Source organism: Crocuta crocuta, unplaced genomic scaffold, assembly GCF_008692635.1.
Source record: "Crocuta crocuta isolate KB4526 unplaced genomic scaffold, BGI_CrCroc_1.0 scaffold20, whole genome shotgun sequence".
NCBI classification, from domain to species: domain Eukaryota; kingdom Metazoa; phylum Chordata; class Mammalia; order Carnivora; family Hyaenidae; genus Crocuta; species Crocuta crocuta.
Genome location: NW_027527932.1, coordinates 4,043,279 through 4,060,199, shown reverse-complemented (window position 1 = coordinate 4,060,199; position 16,921 = coordinate 4,043,279). Strand labels below are relative to the sequence as shown.

The 16,921-nt window shown below is 37.2% G+C and overlaps 1 protein-coding gene across 5 annotated transcripts in view; it reads left to right on the top strand.

Annotated features, from left to right (window-relative positions):
- Positions 1–1,421: 1,421 nt before the first annotated feature.
- Positions 1,422–16,921, top strand: part of YTHDF3 (YTH N6-methyladenosine RNA binding protein F3) — a 39,392-nt gene continuing 23,892 nt past the window's right edge. Inside the window, exons 1-4 of one of the 5 annotated variants that reach the window (XM_077751802.1) lie at positions 1,422–1,554; positions 3,259–3,354; positions 4,719–4,864; positions 7,198–7,283. In XM_077751802.1, coding sequence (XP_077607928.1) covers positions 4,807–4,864; positions 7,198–7,283 — 144 coding nt within the window. In that variant the 5' untranslated portion in view covers positions 1,422–1,554; positions 3,259–3,354; positions 4,719–4,806. Of the gene's footprint in view, positions 1,555–3,258; positions 3,355–4,718; positions 4,865–7,197; positions 7,284–13,666; positions 13,776–16,921 lie in introns of those variants that run through there. The other 4 variants (XM_077751801.1, XM_077751805.1, XM_077751803.1 and 1 more) reach the window with 4 other exon arrangements.

The following is a 16,921-nucleotide window of genomic DNA, read 5'->3' as shown; positions in this document are numbered from 1 at the left end:
GATCCCAGTGTTATCATGAAGATGGTGTGGATGCCTAACACCCTGACAACAGCCCAAGCCATGGACTGACAATGTCCACATTGTATATATATAAGTATACATGTATGTGTGTGTATATGTATATATATGTGTATATGTATATATATGTGTATGTGTATATATATATATGTACAAATGTAAGAGAAAAACAGACCTCTAGCATAAGTTCTTGTTATTTTGGACTTGATGTCACCTGCAGCTGAGGTTAATTTGAAATGATAGGAAAAGTCATGCAGAAATGCAGGGCCATTGCTTAGAGTTACACAGAAGTCTGGCGGATAAGGCAGCAGGAGGGCTGGTGAGTAAATGGGGGCTGGAACCTAACCAACCCACTCCTTTCCAAGCTCTGAACAGTGTCTTGTTTACCAAGAGCCGATGTACCAGTGGCCCCGTAAAAAAGTCAGTTTGTGTAGAATCTAAGCTCTAGGGCAGCATTTTCTAAACTTTCATCTGCACACTTCTGGAAGGGATGATTGAAGTACTTCAAACAATACTGCTTACTAGCTACCACCCCATTCTGCACGTTCAGACCTCAGGAAGGACGAGGAAGGAGGCTGCTGAGGAGCAGAAACGGAAGGGAAAAGGGAGCTCCTCGAACATCACGTCATCGGGCAGTATTTTATGGTGGCTGGAGTGCAAGTTCTGGAGCCAAGCTGCCCGAGTTTAAATCCTGGGCCCCAATGACTGGCTGTGCTATTTCGCGTGTTTCCACCAGGCTGTGTGCTGGCCTTTTGGTACCAGAACTAAAACGCAAGGATGCTGTGAGGTTTTGCGTATCATTAGTGTCTGACAGGCAATGAACGCTCGATGCACGTGAGCTGCAACCACCGTCCTGGTGATGATTTGGCAACGGAACCCGAAGCCGGCCACGCCTGGTGACAGCTCACGCTTTGCATACGTGACCTTACTCCATTTATCAGGAGGCTAACTAGGTCTTAGGAAGTTTCAGTAACTTTCCCAAGGTCATGCAACTATTTCCAGCGCAGTGAGACTCCAAGGCGGCTGCGCTGGCTTCCAAGGCCACGGCCGTCCGCAGAGCCTTGGGGGCCGCGAGCGCCCCCTCGCGGCAGGCAGTCCGCGCGGCGGCGGGAGCCGAGCGTCGTCCACCACGTGAGCTCCGGAGTCCACGACGTCCGGCCTTCTCGAGGTCACGCATTTGATGCCTTGTAAGTAAAGGAAGGATTTGGTCACCTCAGTTGTTTGGGAGTCCCCCTCAGACCCGTCAGGAACGAAATCTCTGTGTTACTTCGACGAGCGTTGCCGAATGTTGCGAATCGGCGACTTATGTTTTGCCAACTTGCAAACAAAGTACCGTCCCCGGTTTCTTCGGAAACGGGCGGAAAAGCGTGCCTTTCCCGAGGCGACTTCATCGANTTCCCCTCCTACGCGGATTGTTGAAAATAACTCGTCTTTGATAACGTCTCTGATTAACACACTTTCCGTCTCTTTCTTTTCTTCTCACGATCACACCTTCTGGTCTTGCTGCGCAGAGACCTAAAGGGCAAGGAAATAAAGGTGAGTTTGAGTATTTTTGTCTTATTTCTTAACGTCGGTCCGAGGTCGCCTGCAAACTTTGAGAGGGCCTTCGGGCGCCGGTTTCGGGGGTGGGGGTGGGGTTCGAAGGTCCGTCCAGGGAACTCCTCCTCGCGGCTGCAGCAGCGGAATGCTCTGCACCCAGACGCCCGCGGTAACTCGCTCCGAAGCCACTTGTGCAGGAGGAACCGGAGTGGCGCGGGACACAATGGCCCCCCGTTGTGTTTCAGTTAAGGAACGCGGTGACATTTCTTTAATTTTGCAATTTATCTGCATTATGTAACTTCTGCCACAGAAATGCCTAGCAGTGCGTGCAGATAAGTGGACATTTTGTGTCCCGCTGCTGTGTCCCGGGTGACACTGGGGAGCGCAGCCCGGGTCAGCCCGCGGCTCCGTAGTGAAGAGGGCCCCGTGCACCGCCGGCTCCCCCGGGGCCCGGGCAGGGGTGACACCGAGGCCTCAAGCCCAGCCCGCCTGACATCTAGCCCTGCGGCCTGCCGGCAAGGTGTCCCTCGGGCTGCTGTAGAAGGGGCTGGATAAGGAGGTCATTTGGGAGGTTTCTGCGACGGTTATAGGATTTATTCTTAAAAAGAAAAAAAGTACTGTTGAAAGTAAAGTATTAAAAAAATAAGTGTATTTTGTGCCTGTTAATATGGAAAACACAGTCAACTGAAACATCATGACACGGATCACGTGACATTAGTGAGTATGGAACAATAACTGCTTTCTTGGGACGGTGCCAATTAACATTACAGTGAATTATATATTTATAACATTTTGTAGCAGGGCTTGAAATCAACCTCCATAGAATTGTGCTTCCTGTGTTTTTATTGCAGTAGTAAGGTGTTACCTAGAAAATAAGATGTGCAGTAGCTTTTTAGATAGAAGTTCACAGTCTTTATTGGTGTTCTTTATATTCTTAGCGTTTTTATTTGCCTTTGCAAATTCGAAAAGAAGAGGTTTTGAGTGCTCAGCTCAGTTAATTTTCTTTGTAGTGCACTTAGGCACTTAAATGGAACTGTATCAGATACCACGAGTCTATTGCGTTGATTAAAGATGTATTTTGGGGAGTGTGTCCACATTTGGAAATTTCAGTTTTTAATTTTTAGAGTTAAAGTTTTAATTTTAGACTTATATTCTGTCGTAAGCGTAAACTTCAATTCGATATTGTTTACTTTAAATGTTTTTAAATATTTGTAAATTTGAAAAGAATGACCCATTAATTTTTTTCTTTCTGCTAGTCTGCTCATGAGGAAGTATATAGACTTGGAGATATATGAAATCTGTGGTCATTATTGCCTAGCATAAATTATTTTATCCTAGATCTGTGGGGAGGTGGCACTTTGCAAGGCTATTTGAAATGCTAAGTGTTTTGTGTTACCTGCTTTAAGGTAAGTATGCAAGTTCAACCAAGTACCTCTTTGTTTGACAAAACAAAATAAAGCATCTAAGTGTTGTGAGCCATTACTGAATTAATTTGTGAGATAGTCCTTTCGCTTAGGTGGTATCTTTGATATTATAGTTATAAATTACTTATGATAGTATTGCATATTGATTATAAATATTTTTTGGTTATATAAAATTTTTGACCTGTCAGTGTAACCTCTTTTCGGTGTATTTAGACACACACAAAGTATTTATTTGGATAGCTCTTTATTCTAAGAAATTGTTTTCTTTCACCCTTAGTTGTTCCGTTCATAGTTTTATCCGTGGATAGAACGATGGACTGGAATCGCTAGCAGACCTGTGTTCTAATACTTCCTGTGGCTTCTGACTTGCCAAGTGAGCGTGAACACATTGCACCTTTTGGTCAGAATTTCCCCTCTATGTATAAAACGAAAGTGATAATTCTAGCCGTAAATCCTGTTGTATGTTATGAGGAATTACTATTACAGGAGTCTACTGCTCTGGTAGCCGTTTTATTTGCTGGATTTACTTTCACCTCGTCTATTTTTAAGGTGTAGGGAGACTCGTTCTAAGACGTGGCAGGAGGGCAAACCTCTCCTGGCCTAAAAGTATTGGTAATCATTTAAGATGCTTTAGCGTGGGAGATGCTGCGAGTGCACAGATACACACATATGCCGCTTGTGCTTTATGCTCCCGCAGGGAGGGGCGCACCTCAGTGACCTGATACAAGCAGCTGGGTGTGTGTGTTTGAGGAAAAACTCCTTTGCCTTAGCTGACTTGGTTTCCAAGCTGGTGAAGTGTTGTACGGTTATCTGTTTACTTTTGTGAAGCAGAAAGCACGGTTGTTTTTCTTGAACTACAGCCTCAGCGGTCTAAGAATATGATGACTAGAATTCAGAACTTCTCAGACATGAAAAATACGTGTTGCTGAGGAGTTATCAGGTCTGAAAGCATAATCTTTTTCAGTTGACTTAATATCATTTCAGAGACGCTGTATTTCTTTTCTGAATTACTTTCATTTGACAGTGTTAGCCTAACACCTGTCTTTAGTGTTTTTTGATTTTTTAAGGTTTTTTTGTTTTTTGTTTTCCTGCATAACCTTAAGGATTAAGTGCACTAACAGCTAAAATTTGAAAGGACTTCTGTATCAATCTCTTTGTAAAGCAAAAATGCTTTCATAGTATAAGTAGTAATTCTGGGTTTACTTTTTTTGTAAGTTTGAGTTCTTTTTAGTTAATAAATTTTCCTTACGTTAAATATTAGAACTCTTATTATCTTTGGCGAGGGTAGTACTGAAGCTTAGTTGAAATTTAAAGCTTAATAAGTCTTGGTCCTTTATTTATTTATGTTGGTCCATAATTTAAAACCTATTTGAAATCACTTTTATTTATTAATAAGTCGAGTTTTGCTTGCTTGAATAAAAGGGAACCTCTCCTTTTCCGGCAGGCACCACGGATAAAAGTGTCAGACCCCACACGCCTCGTAGTCTCGCTACCAGCTTTCTCCTGTGCCTTANTGTTTGGTACAACTGCAGTTTAAAAGAATTAGGTTGAATTTGGCTATTATTTAGCGTTTCAGAAAAGTAGTAGAAATGCAGTATTTTGTGTCCTCTCCCCACACTCCCTCTGGAAATGATTGCAAAGCACTTTGTTGTCATTTTAGGCTTCATTTTATTATTAATCCTCAAAACATTCGTATCAGGAGATAGAGGGTATATGGTATTGTCGCTGTTTTTGTAGGTGGGAAAACATGATGCACAGATCTGTTGACTTTCCTAACTTGATGTAGTCAGGACCAGAGCAAAGAATCACCTGGCTCCTAAGGCCCATGTTCTATCTTGATTTGACTCTGCTTCATAGAGCAGAGGAAACAGGCGAAGAATCATGTAAGTCACCCGTTCTTTTTTCCCTGAAGAACTTGTACAGACTATGGAACTGGCTTGGATTTCTTTACTGTTTAATGGCTTTCAGTCTCCGAGACATTAGTTTGTCATTAAGTAATGTTCAACAACTGAAGTCTTTAAGACAGCTGAATTTCTTAAGGAAAGGTATGCTTTTGAAACTCAAGGGCTAGCTTATTCACATTCTAATTTAATGCAAATCGCTTGTCAGTATTGTGAAGTACTTTTGATTAAATATTTTCTTCCTTAGATTGACATACTCCTTGAATAATCTTTTAGGACTTTTTAGACCTATTCATGCATCACTTGTGCACAGACTGTAGACTGTATATTTACTTAGTACATGAGAATATTTTGTTCTTAGTCTCAGCATCTTAGAATTAGAAGAGAAAGAATAGAACAGAGGAAATGAGTAAGAGTAGCGCTATGATATACATTTAGATGGATTTTAAGTAGGTACTTTTTTCTTTTTTCTTTTTTACTGTATTAGCAGTATGGACTAAGTTTCTGAGAATCCAGTGATTATAAGAAATAGATAGTTGTAATTTTGAAATGGGTAGCTGTGTTAGATGATAATTTGTATTAGTGTATAGTCCAATGGTGTAGTGAAGATTTATTTTCGAGAGAGACCAGACCATGCATAACTACCTTTGATGAGAGGGTGGTAAAGGAGAACAGCTGTGTTAGAATCTTGTGGGCTGAAATGGTTAGTCCACCAGAAATAATCTAAGGTACCCACCTCTTTATTTTTGTTTCTGGTGGCTATTACATATTTAAATTTTAGGGAGCACATTTAGTTCAACACTGGCTCTAATGCAGTTCTTACCAAATACAAAATCTAGTTAAACCACCCCAGTGGAGCCAAGATCAAGGTGACCTTCATGTTGCTCTTTTGATATTTGAGGGCAATGTCGCATCATAAGAGGTCTACTTTGAAGGCTTCACAGAGTAGTATCATTTCTTTGAGTGATCATCGCTGCTCAGTGGGTGGCAAACAGCTAAGGCGCTTCGCCTATCTTTGCCTCCGTGCCACTGTCAGCTTGTAATATTACGTTTTTGGTTGTCTAAACTCTTTGGGAAACTTAGAGTAAATCAAAATGTAATGATGCTGTAGAGAAACACACAACTTAAATCTTTATCCCCAGCCTTAATTTATAATACTGTGTGACACTTCTTTTTAAGCAGTGAATTTTCATATTCTTCAGTGGTTTTTTGTTGTCGTTGTTGTTTCTAAGGGATTAGTCAACATCCGTTAGAAACTTTCAGCTTTTTTCATCTCACATGTGTTTCAGAAGTAGAATAGTATATTTAGACACTGTTATCAAATCAAATTTTAGCCTGGTAAAACTTCTGTTTATGTGGTTCTAAAGTAACTTTTACTCTTACTTGGATCTTACAATATTTTATGCAAAATAATATCCAAGATTATTGAATACTGTTACTGAATCCTCAGATGAATGAGGTAGGTACTACTAATAACCTCCTTGAATACAGAAATAGAGTTTGAGAGGCTGAGTCACTAACTAGATATCACTCAGTTTCTCAGTGTTAGATATTGGATTCGAACCCAGGACCTTCTAGTCTGTGCTCAAAAGCACTCTGAGACAGCATTCAGAGAATAACAATTTTGTAGAGCATTTTTGGAAATGATCTCTGAACCAGTAAGGCATTATAAACTGTTTTCTGGTTTTCCTATTGTTGGAAGAAAAACCATGGTTATCTTTAGTGTCTTCACTTTATTTGTGCTTCCAAGTGAAAGTCTTTATAATATCTTGGTTTGGAATTAAGGCCCCCCCTTTTTTAGATTATTTATAATTTAGTCATTGTGATAACTGCTTCAGTGAATTTTAGCCACTTTCTTTAAGCCATTTACTCTGACTTTAGTTACCAAGGGAAGTTATTTCATTATTTGCCTTTATTGGACTAAGTAATGTAAAGATTAAACAAGGTAGAGAACATTCAGGATTCTGTTATCTACAACACTATTTGAAGTTATTTTAGAATCAAGTGTAATATTAGGGAACCCTTCCAACAATATAATTGCTTAGTACTGTGTTGAAATTGGGATGTTTACATTATGTCTTTGGTAATGGGAAGTGTATATAGTCTGTAATCTTGGGTATATACAAGCTTTGTAAGTTTTTGGTGACACATAAATATTTGTATCTAAAGTTTAAGTTCTCTAAGAGGATTTTTAATGAAAAGAACAACTCGGGATAAGTTTTTCTGAGTTGGTTGAAAAATACTGAAAATTTTAGGTTATTCTGTCAGTTTCATAAAGATAATTACCACACATCTAATATAAACATATTTTTTAGTTTCAGTACAAAACGGTTCGATTCATCAAAAAGATGCTGTAAATGATGATGATTTTGAGCCATACTTAAGTAGCCAGACAAATCAGGTAAGTCTGACAGTCCCATATTTAGGAAATTAATCTTATGTTAGTATTAATTGATTTTTTCAAATAGATGTCTTAATTGAATGAGGTTAACCATGACATGTATTAATCTAGTGTGCCTGCATAATAGTGAATAGCAGTTGCAGCTTTATGGTACAGGAGAATTCTTGGGAAATTCTACATGGCTGAAACTAGGGTGTGAAATATAAAGGTTTGAAGATGGACATTTTTTGTATGTGGTATGGTTAGATTTCTTTTTGAACGCTGAGAGAATTTAACCTTTTAATGTTGCCGCCATATCTTCATAGCCAAAGCAAATTACAAGATTTAATTAGCTACACATTTGTGGGAAAGGACTAGTTTATGCCTGAAATTTTTGATTAAATAAACTGTTTTCTTTTCCATTTTGAGTTTTATTGGTAATTTAAAGTTTTAATACAACCAGGTAGCGTGGGGAATAGAAGACTTTATAAACATGCTCTCCTTTTATATTATAGGCTTGGAGAATTTTGTAAAATCAAATAACTGGTGACTCCTGAGGTTCTTTTATGTTTGGATATTTCACAAATAATCTTGTGAATTTGTATACAGATATAATTTAGATCCAGCATTGAAAAACAAGAGTATTCTTTCGTCTCTTAATACCATTTCTTCATCCTTTTGTTTTATTAGGAAAAACCTGTCATCACTAGCAATAAATTTAAAAAATAAACTTTCATTGTTAACTAGTTCTTGGGAGAGAATATCCCGGAATGAAAACTGCTTTTGTTGTTTTGCTTAAAAAACAGTAGATGAAAAATGTACCTTGAAATGTTAACCTCTAGGTTTTAGTTACATTGTAAAAGAACAAAGAACCAAATATTATTGCAGACCTTTACAGTTGCAGGGAAAATTTGAAAAGAAGTAGTTACCAGTTTGTGGTATATGTAGGATTATTTTCGGGACTGTGGAGAGCCATGGTTATGTTCAACCTGATCTACCTCTTGGTCATTTCTTGTTAACCACCCCCTCCTGTCTGTTGATCTACGTTCCTAGCTTATGTTGGGAAGGAATGAATAAATGAGAAAGAATAAAAATGGTGATAAAATCTATGAAAGTTGGCTGCTCATAAAAGAACGAAAAAATTCATTTCATACTTAAATAATCTAACTTTCGGATCTCAATAACATTTACTTTCCACCTGAAGGTGGTGAAAGAATGTATCACTGGAAAATAGAGGAAGATCACTGTTTTGAATTGTAGTGCGAGTTTTAAAAGAAATGTACAATATTCTATTATATTTGGGCCCGTACAGTAATCTCGGTTAACATCTCTTATGGCAGTGTTTCCAGCTTTTTTGAGTTTGCAACTTATTTTGAGAAATTCTGATACTATGAAATATAGTAGATATTTTTCTCAGAAAGGTCTTCGTGATCAGATAAGTTTGGGATATTGTTTTGAATTTTAAATATTTGAATTTTTTTGCTACTTGATTTCATACTCGATTATAATAAAATGATTTTCTGAGGCAAGGATATAGTTATGAAGATCCTCTGACTTAATTTGTTCATTCTCTGTTTTCAAGGAATTTTAATGGAATTTAAATGTTTGAGAATTGCAACCAGTAAGAATCCTCTTGTTTTACTTGGTAACAGATATTGTATCATATATTTGTCACCGGGGCTTAGAGGATTGGTATTTTTGGCATTCCACAGAGGTGCTTCGGGCCTACCTAGGGAAAGCCAAGGGGGAGGGTACCCTTGATCCCTCCTGTGCAGCAGCCAGAGCTGTGCCCCTCTTTTTGTCTGTTTCATGTATTGGAATTCTGCATAAAATTGCGCTTGTAAAAAAAACTTTCAGAGTTTCAGAAAACCATTGTTGTTATTATTTTAAGAATTAAAGGCATTTATTTAGTGAACCCAATTTTTAATTTGTCTCATAACGCATAAGTTTCCTTATGTTGGGACAAAAATATCTATAAAAGATATGTTTTAATGTGGTGTTTAAGTAGAAGATTTTATATGCTTTATATTAAACTGTTAATATAATTTGAGTGTATATTCATATGCTGTTTAAAGAGAAGTTTTAAAATTTGATGCCAGTAAGGGTGTATTATCCTTCCTCTTCTAGTCAGTACTAATGAACAGGTTTTAGCAATTCTGTTTCTGTAATACTAAAAATAGTTATCTGTAATCAGGGCACACATTTACCTTTTAAAGAGTGCTAACATGGGATGGGAATGTTGAAAACTGGGTTTATTAGAGATAAAAATTGAAAATTATCTGAAATCTTAGTTGTTACAAGAGTTTAATCTTAGGAGTACAAGAGTTACTCATAATAATACCTAGGGAAAAGAAAAGTTTTTATTTTTTATTTTATTTTTTTAATTTTTCATTTATTTCTGAGAGAGAGAGAGTGTGTGTGTGAGGAAGGGAGGGTCAGAGAGAGGGAGATACAGAATCTGAAGCAGGCTTCCGGCTCTGAGCTAGCTGTCAACACAGAGCCCGACGCGGGGCTCGAACCCACGAACCGTGAGATCATGACCTGAGCTGAAGTCGGATGCTCAACTGACTGAGCCACCCAGGCGCCCCAAAGTAAAGTTTTCAAAATTGACCTTTTAAAGCAGGTTAATGGAAACTAGAATTATTGGTGAAATATCTCTCAAGTTATTATTTACAGATTAAAGTTACGCAAGCATTTATATTTCCTCGTACTGATCTAGCTGAATAATTGTTTAATTAAAAATTTTTGCAGTGAGATGTGTAATACGTCTTTAAAATTAAATCCCTTCATCTGACTATAATATTATAAATAACAAAAATGAATCTTTCGTTTGGAAAAGCGGTTAATGTTTTTGGCTAATGATTTAAATTGTTTTGTATACTTCGCTCTATTTCATATCAAACCTAGGGATACTTTAACACAGTTTCTGGCCTTCTGTGTTAGACTGTTGGGTTTCTAGTGCTCAATTTCTTAAGGGCTAATTTTTACAGTAATTTGGAAAGTTAATGTTTGTCCTTTAGCTCTTAAAGTTAGTATTCTAAAATTCCTCAGAATAATCTGATGATTAAGTTGATTGGAAAATTCAGGTTTAACTGGTATTGTTAAAGATGCCATGGAATTTATGCAAACAAATATGAGGAATAAATTGGAGAAATGAGGTTTGAGATTGTCTGCTTGTGTGTGTGGGGAAATAAATTCCTAACCATGTTTAACAGAGAAGTGGCATAGAGAGTAAGAAAGTATGAAATATTTTGAATTTTGTTATTTTGTGTCCCTGCCATCACTACCCTGAAAGTTTTCATGATCCCTGCCCGTTGGAATGATTTGCTGACAGTAATTCTGTGTTGCACTCCGCGGTGCTCTTCAAGTCCAGGCTGACGGGCACCGCTGTGTTACGGAGCAGCCGCAGCGTCCCAGCAGTGGGTACGCTTCTCACGGGAGTGGCCTTCGAGTTGCTCCCGTTCCCTCCCTGTCTCCTCTTTGGTCAGCTTTCTCCATCTAACGTGCTTGCGGAATTAGGACACTTTATTTTCTGGAAAAATAAATATGTTCTGAATATCTTCCTTCATGATCTGTTTTTGTATTTGTATATTTGATTTATACACAGACGTAACACAGATTCATATTTATCCCTTCATGAATTCTTTTCTCATTCCCCCAGAAAGTTGTGCTTTGTTTGTACTTCCACTATAGTACCTGTCGAGTTGTAGGGTATGTGTGTGCTCCGCACTGGGCCTGGGGAGTGTTCCAGCTCAGAGACCTGTTCGCCTTTTTGTCTCCGGTGACTGGCATTGTATCTAGCACATAGTAGGCATTTATTAAGTATTGAATGAATGGATGGGGTTATCTGCTAGAATTAAGGAACAAAGAATTACAGTTGATGAAATATTTAGGTTAGTATATTAGTATTAACATTTTTTATGACATCCTTATGATTAGATATGTGTAGAGTATACTTTTTGAAAAGCACAATAATATTCTTTAAAGGATTAGGAGAAAATACACGTAAGCATTAAAAGTATACTAAATTTTTTTATAATGTTTTTATTTTGAGAGCAAGTGAGTGGGAGGTGGGGGCAGACAGAGGGAGAGAGAGTCCGAAGCATGACCCGTGAGGTCATGACCTGAGCGGAAATCAAAAGTCAGACACTTAACCAGCCGAGCCACCAGGTGCCCTTTCACTTAACTTTTTAATTCAGAAGTGATTTCTGGAGTTTGAAGTACCTCAGGTTCTTAATGGAAAACAGTTTTTGTTTTTTTCTCTTTATAGAAGTGCTTTTATTGGTGAATTGTGCCTTTTCCATTTTAATTGATCTTGAGAGATATTTATAGCATCTACTTTCTTGAAAGTTAAAGTAGATCTTTGGTTGCTGTAAGTGAAAGACTATAATTGAGTTGTATTAAAATGTCTCAACTCAGCAGTAATCAGGAACTTCTTGTTCAAATTTTCTTTGAAATACTAGAAAACCAATTGATTTATTTCGTAAGGCTATGGAATAATAATTAGAAATGATTTTAAAATTTTAAGGAAGATCTTTTAATCTTTTCTATATTTTATTTTTCAAATAAAAAAAAAAACCTGAAGGTAAAAGGCTTAGCTCCCATACTTCATTTCCATATAACCCTTTGTAGTTAACAGGGTAGATTTTAAAAATCTTTACAGTTAATAAGACCAGCAGGTATTACCCCCATTTCATCAACAAAGCGTCAGGGTTACAGAAATTCTGTGATCTGAGAGATCACTGACATAGAATAGTCATACAGTAGTGATAGTAGTGCGTATCCTTGGCTACCACATCACAACAGCAGTTTTTTAAATTCTTAAGATATGGACTAGGTCTGAAGTGATATCATGTGCTTGGTGATTTATTTACGTTTTAAAGGGGTAAAGTTAAGTTGTAGTAACAAATATAACTGTTGTTGATTGAATACTTAAGGTGTTTTAGGCACTGTATCTTTATTTCCTTTTAACAGATGTGAAAACAATTCAGAGTTAAGTAACTTGGCTGTTTTCACATAGCTGATAAATACCTGGGCTGTGATTAGAGTTCAGATACCTGCCTCATGGCTTCATTTCGACCTTAGGTTAAAGGGCGTCTGCAGATTGTGTTTCTAAGTTTATGCTGTGGGTAAAGGGTCTGTGGATCTCTTCTTACAAGTATGTTTCATTATATCCAGTGATTGTGCCATCACTTATATTGACATACTGTTATTTTTCCCCTTCGAGATAGTTTTTTGATTGTGAGGGAAACATCAAACATTTCACATCATGTGGTTTAAGGTTGCATATCTTTATTAAAAAATATATAATAAAATTTCACTATAACTAACCAACTTCCAAATTATGAGTAAACTGTTAAAGTGATTATTTGAACATAAACTGCTGTTGATTATGTCTCGTTTTAACCAGGTTTGAAGTAAAAGGTGAAAGTAAGTTTTGAGTTGTTATTTTCCATCATCAGTAAGGGGAACTTTTGTTCCTCTTCACTACCAAGGTACATTCCTCGAATTGATATTCCACTTAACTAGCAATTAAAAATTCATCTTAAATTTAGTGGAACATATTTTTAAATATTACTATCAAAGCTCTACTAATTCAAAATGTCTTGACCGTATCTTACTTTTAAACTCTGAAAGTTTCCTATAGTTTTGTTCTTAGTAGAACCCCAAGTGAAGACTTGCCTTTAGAATCTGGTTAAGTACTTTCATGGAGCTAAAACTGCTGAAAGAATTGGAAGAGTAGATGGTTAGTGTTGTTTGATAAACTGCAGAAAGCAGGCCACTTCCCCAGTATACTGAAGAAATGCAGGTGGTAGCAGTAACCCCGGATAGCTCTGTCATCAGATAGGGGACAGCCGTGTATCTGCTTATTCACCAGAGCTGTCTATCTGATGGCGGTCGTGACTAATGGAGCACATTTTAAAGTAATTTAAACTTAGGTTTTAACAAAGTCAGTAACTTAGAGGTGAAGTAGTGAAAATTATGATTAAAAAAAATAATGGAAAAGATCTCTATAAAACCCCACGCTCCCAAAAATGTTTGGGTCTGTTCGAGCCCCACGGGAAACAGAGTTGGCAAAATGTGTTTCCCCATTTTCCAAAGAAAATTGGCTTTCTTTTTTTAAGAATTAATACTGATTAGACAATCAGTTAAAACAGGTTGGACAAATTATAGCCCAGGGATCAAATCTACTCTGTATTCCTTGGGGAAAAAAACCCTAAACTAGCAACTTTTTAAAGGGTTGTTTAAAAAAAAAAAAAGAAGATACCTGAATGACAGCAACTAGAGACCATTTGGCCTATTTATTACTTTTTGGCCTTTAGTGTGCTAACCTCTGAATTATTTTGGTTACAGATAAATTAGGAACTTGGTATGTAACTGTGCAAAATTCTTCATCTGTGATGGTGAAATAAGAATATTCAACGTAAGTTAGAAGTGTAATTTTGCAAAAAATCTTGATTATGAAGAGTTAAACTTTAAAAACTTTCCACCTAGTCTGATTTTCCACTCCAGGTAAGCACTTACGGAGTCCACATTTTAGTGCCAACATTCTAAATTAAAACTTTGAAACTGATTACCTCCCTCTTGAGCACAGTTCTCGTAGTCTTCCGTAATGTGGACTTTATTCATTTCCCAGTGTTTTATGTTTTTTTAACTGTAGATTTTCTTTTAGAATGTTTTTCAGTGTTTTTCAGAAGCAGACATTCCATAAGTGCTTAGGTGAAGTAAATAATAAAGTAGTAAAGAAAAGGATAATTTCAGTAACCTTAAACTGAAAAAAGATAATTTGAGAAAGGTCTTAATCTATTATGTATGTTATATTGGCTGCCCTCTTCATTTTTATTAAGGCTTTTGGAGTTTTATATCACAGGGACGTCCCTGTCACTGTGAAGCCCTATGACTACTGTTATTTTTAACAAATAATTTAGTGATCAGATTACACACACACGAGAGTGTGTGATCTTCATGGCTGGTAAGTTAATAATCACTACTAAGTTTCTCAAGAAGTTGTTCTTTGAAAACCATTGTTGGTGATTTTGAGCTTTCCTCAGAATTGCTCTTCTCGTGAACATAGCAGTCAGGGTTTCCAGTGGTGGCCTGTGTGATGATGCCAGCACGGGTGTCGTTCCAGAGATGGTCTTCATTTCCTTCATGAATATATGTATATGCTTCGAATATACTTTCAAATACAGTTAGTAATTCGCTACTATAGTTGAAGAATATATTTAACCAGATTAGTAAACAGTAACCCGTTCATTTCCACTTTTGAATATAGTAAAATATACTTATATCAAGTATATTTAAAACACCATTTTTTTCTTTAAATAGTACTAAGTAACAGAGTTATTTTTTTGTTTGTAAGACCAAGCATTGATGGAAATACTCAGTAAATCTGTCATAATTAGTAATTTCAGTCCTACCTTTATTTGTCTTATTTTTTTGATGCTTGTTTATTTTGAGAGAGAGAAAGAATGAGAATGAGCAGGGGAAGGAGAGAGAGAGGGAGAGAAAGAGAGAGAATCCCAAGCAGGTTCTGCACTGGTGCAGAGCCCAGTGCGGGGCTTGAACTCATGAACTGTGAGACCATGGCCTGAGCAGAAATCCAGAGTCAGAAGCTTAACCGACTGAACCACCCAGGCGCCCCTCTCTTATTTTTATCAGTTTTATTGCAATCATTGCAGAAAACAAATAGTTAACTTTCTCATAGACATTGGACAGTTTTAATAGCTGCAAGGTGTGTCACAAGTAACTTCATAATAATAAAATATGTCAGTTGTCAGTGATAGGCCTTTAAAAAAGTTTCACATGAATACCACGTAGTATCTATGGTTTTACTGTCATGCATTTATATCGATATTCTTTCTTAAGTGGTAGAAATACTTTCTTGAAGAGAGTAACAAAAAAGTTAAATATTTTGCTCCTGGGAACTTCCAATAAGAATGCCTATATAGGGGCGCTGGGGTGCCTCAGTCGGTTAAGTGTCTGACTTTGGCTCAGGTCATGATCTCACGGTTTGTGGGTTTGAGCCCCGTATCGGGTTCTGGGCTGACCGCTCAGCCTGGAGCCTGTTTCAGATTCTGTGTCTCCCTCTCTCACTCTCTGCCCCTCCCCCACTCGTGCTCTGTCTCTCTCTGTCTCAAAAAAAAAAAAGAATGTCTATATAAATTAAGTGAACACTCAGCCTTCAGAATGGTATTTACCCTCACAAGGCGACTTCTAGTTGTCCTGACTAGATACAGCTTGATTCTTGCATTTTGTTTAATTCTATACATTCAAAGGTCTGTTCATTGCTTTAAAATATCATACCTAAACCAAAGAGTGAAAGCCTATTATCAGACATGTTTTTGGCTTAAACCAATTTCAAAATAAATCCTTAAAGTGTTTTTGTTTTTTTACATTGGCTAGTAACAAATTTGAGGTTATTTTCTTTAAATAGAATTTGGTGCTTTCTTTTTTGGCAAATCTCTAAATGAATGATTTGTTACTATTCAGAAGTAAACATTGATTTAATTGCAGTAGTTCTGGAAAAAATTACAGGAACTCACTATTTCTAAATTAAAATCCTGATTAGGAAGGTGATAATTTATTGGGTAAAATTAGGAAATTAGAGTATAAAAAGAGGCACCTATAATCCCACCATTAAGAAACCATAGTAAGGATTTTGATTTTTTTTCTTAAAATTTTTAATTTTTAAAGTTTATTTCTGAGAGACAGAGAGACAGTGTGAGCAGGGGAGGGTCAGAGAGAGAGGGAGACACAGAATCCGAAGCAGGCTCCAGGCTCTGAGCTACCTGCCAGCACAGAGCCTGATGTGGGGCTTGAGCCCACGAACCGTGAGATCATGAAATGAGCTGAAGTCGGATGCTTAACCTACTGAGCCACCCAGGTGCCCCTTTGATTTTTTTTTTTTTTTTTTTCCAAAATGAGCAAGAGAAAACAAAAAAGCAAATTTGGATCATGCCATAGGTATAATCTTGTGTGAGCGTTTCTTTTTTTTTTTTTTTTAATTTTAATGTTTATTTTTGGGAGACAGAGCACAAGTGGGGGAGGAGCACAGAGATGGGGGACACACAGTCAGAAGCAGGCTCCAGGCTCCAGGCTCTGAGCTGTCCGCACTGAGCCCGACGTGGGGCTCAAACTCATGAACCGTGAGATCATGACCTGAGCCAAAGTCAAACGCTTAACTGACTGAACCACCCAGGCGACCCTTCTTTTGTTTTTTCTTAATGAAAGTACAAAATGTAACTGCTGAATTGGATTCCATCATACAGATAGGTATACTAAAATTCCTGTATTATTTGGCATAGCTTCCAGATTTGTTTAATCTTTGCATGTAAGTTTTTGGATACAACACCTGTTTAAAATAAGGTTGGCTGTAAATGATCAGTTTGTGTCTGCAGAGTTTATAAATCAGATTTTTGTAGAAATGATATTTTTAAGTTATGCCAGAGGATCTGACTCTTAGAAATAATCCCCATCCTACCCCCCAAACCCTGCAATTTTATAACAAATATTTTAAAATAAAAATATCAGCATATTTTTGTCTTGATAAAATTGGATATGAAATTTTAATTTTATCTGGAACAGGTGCATCTGTTTTTCATTTATTTAAAGCTATTTGGTTTTAATTTTTGAGAGCTTCCCCCCCTCCCCCCCCC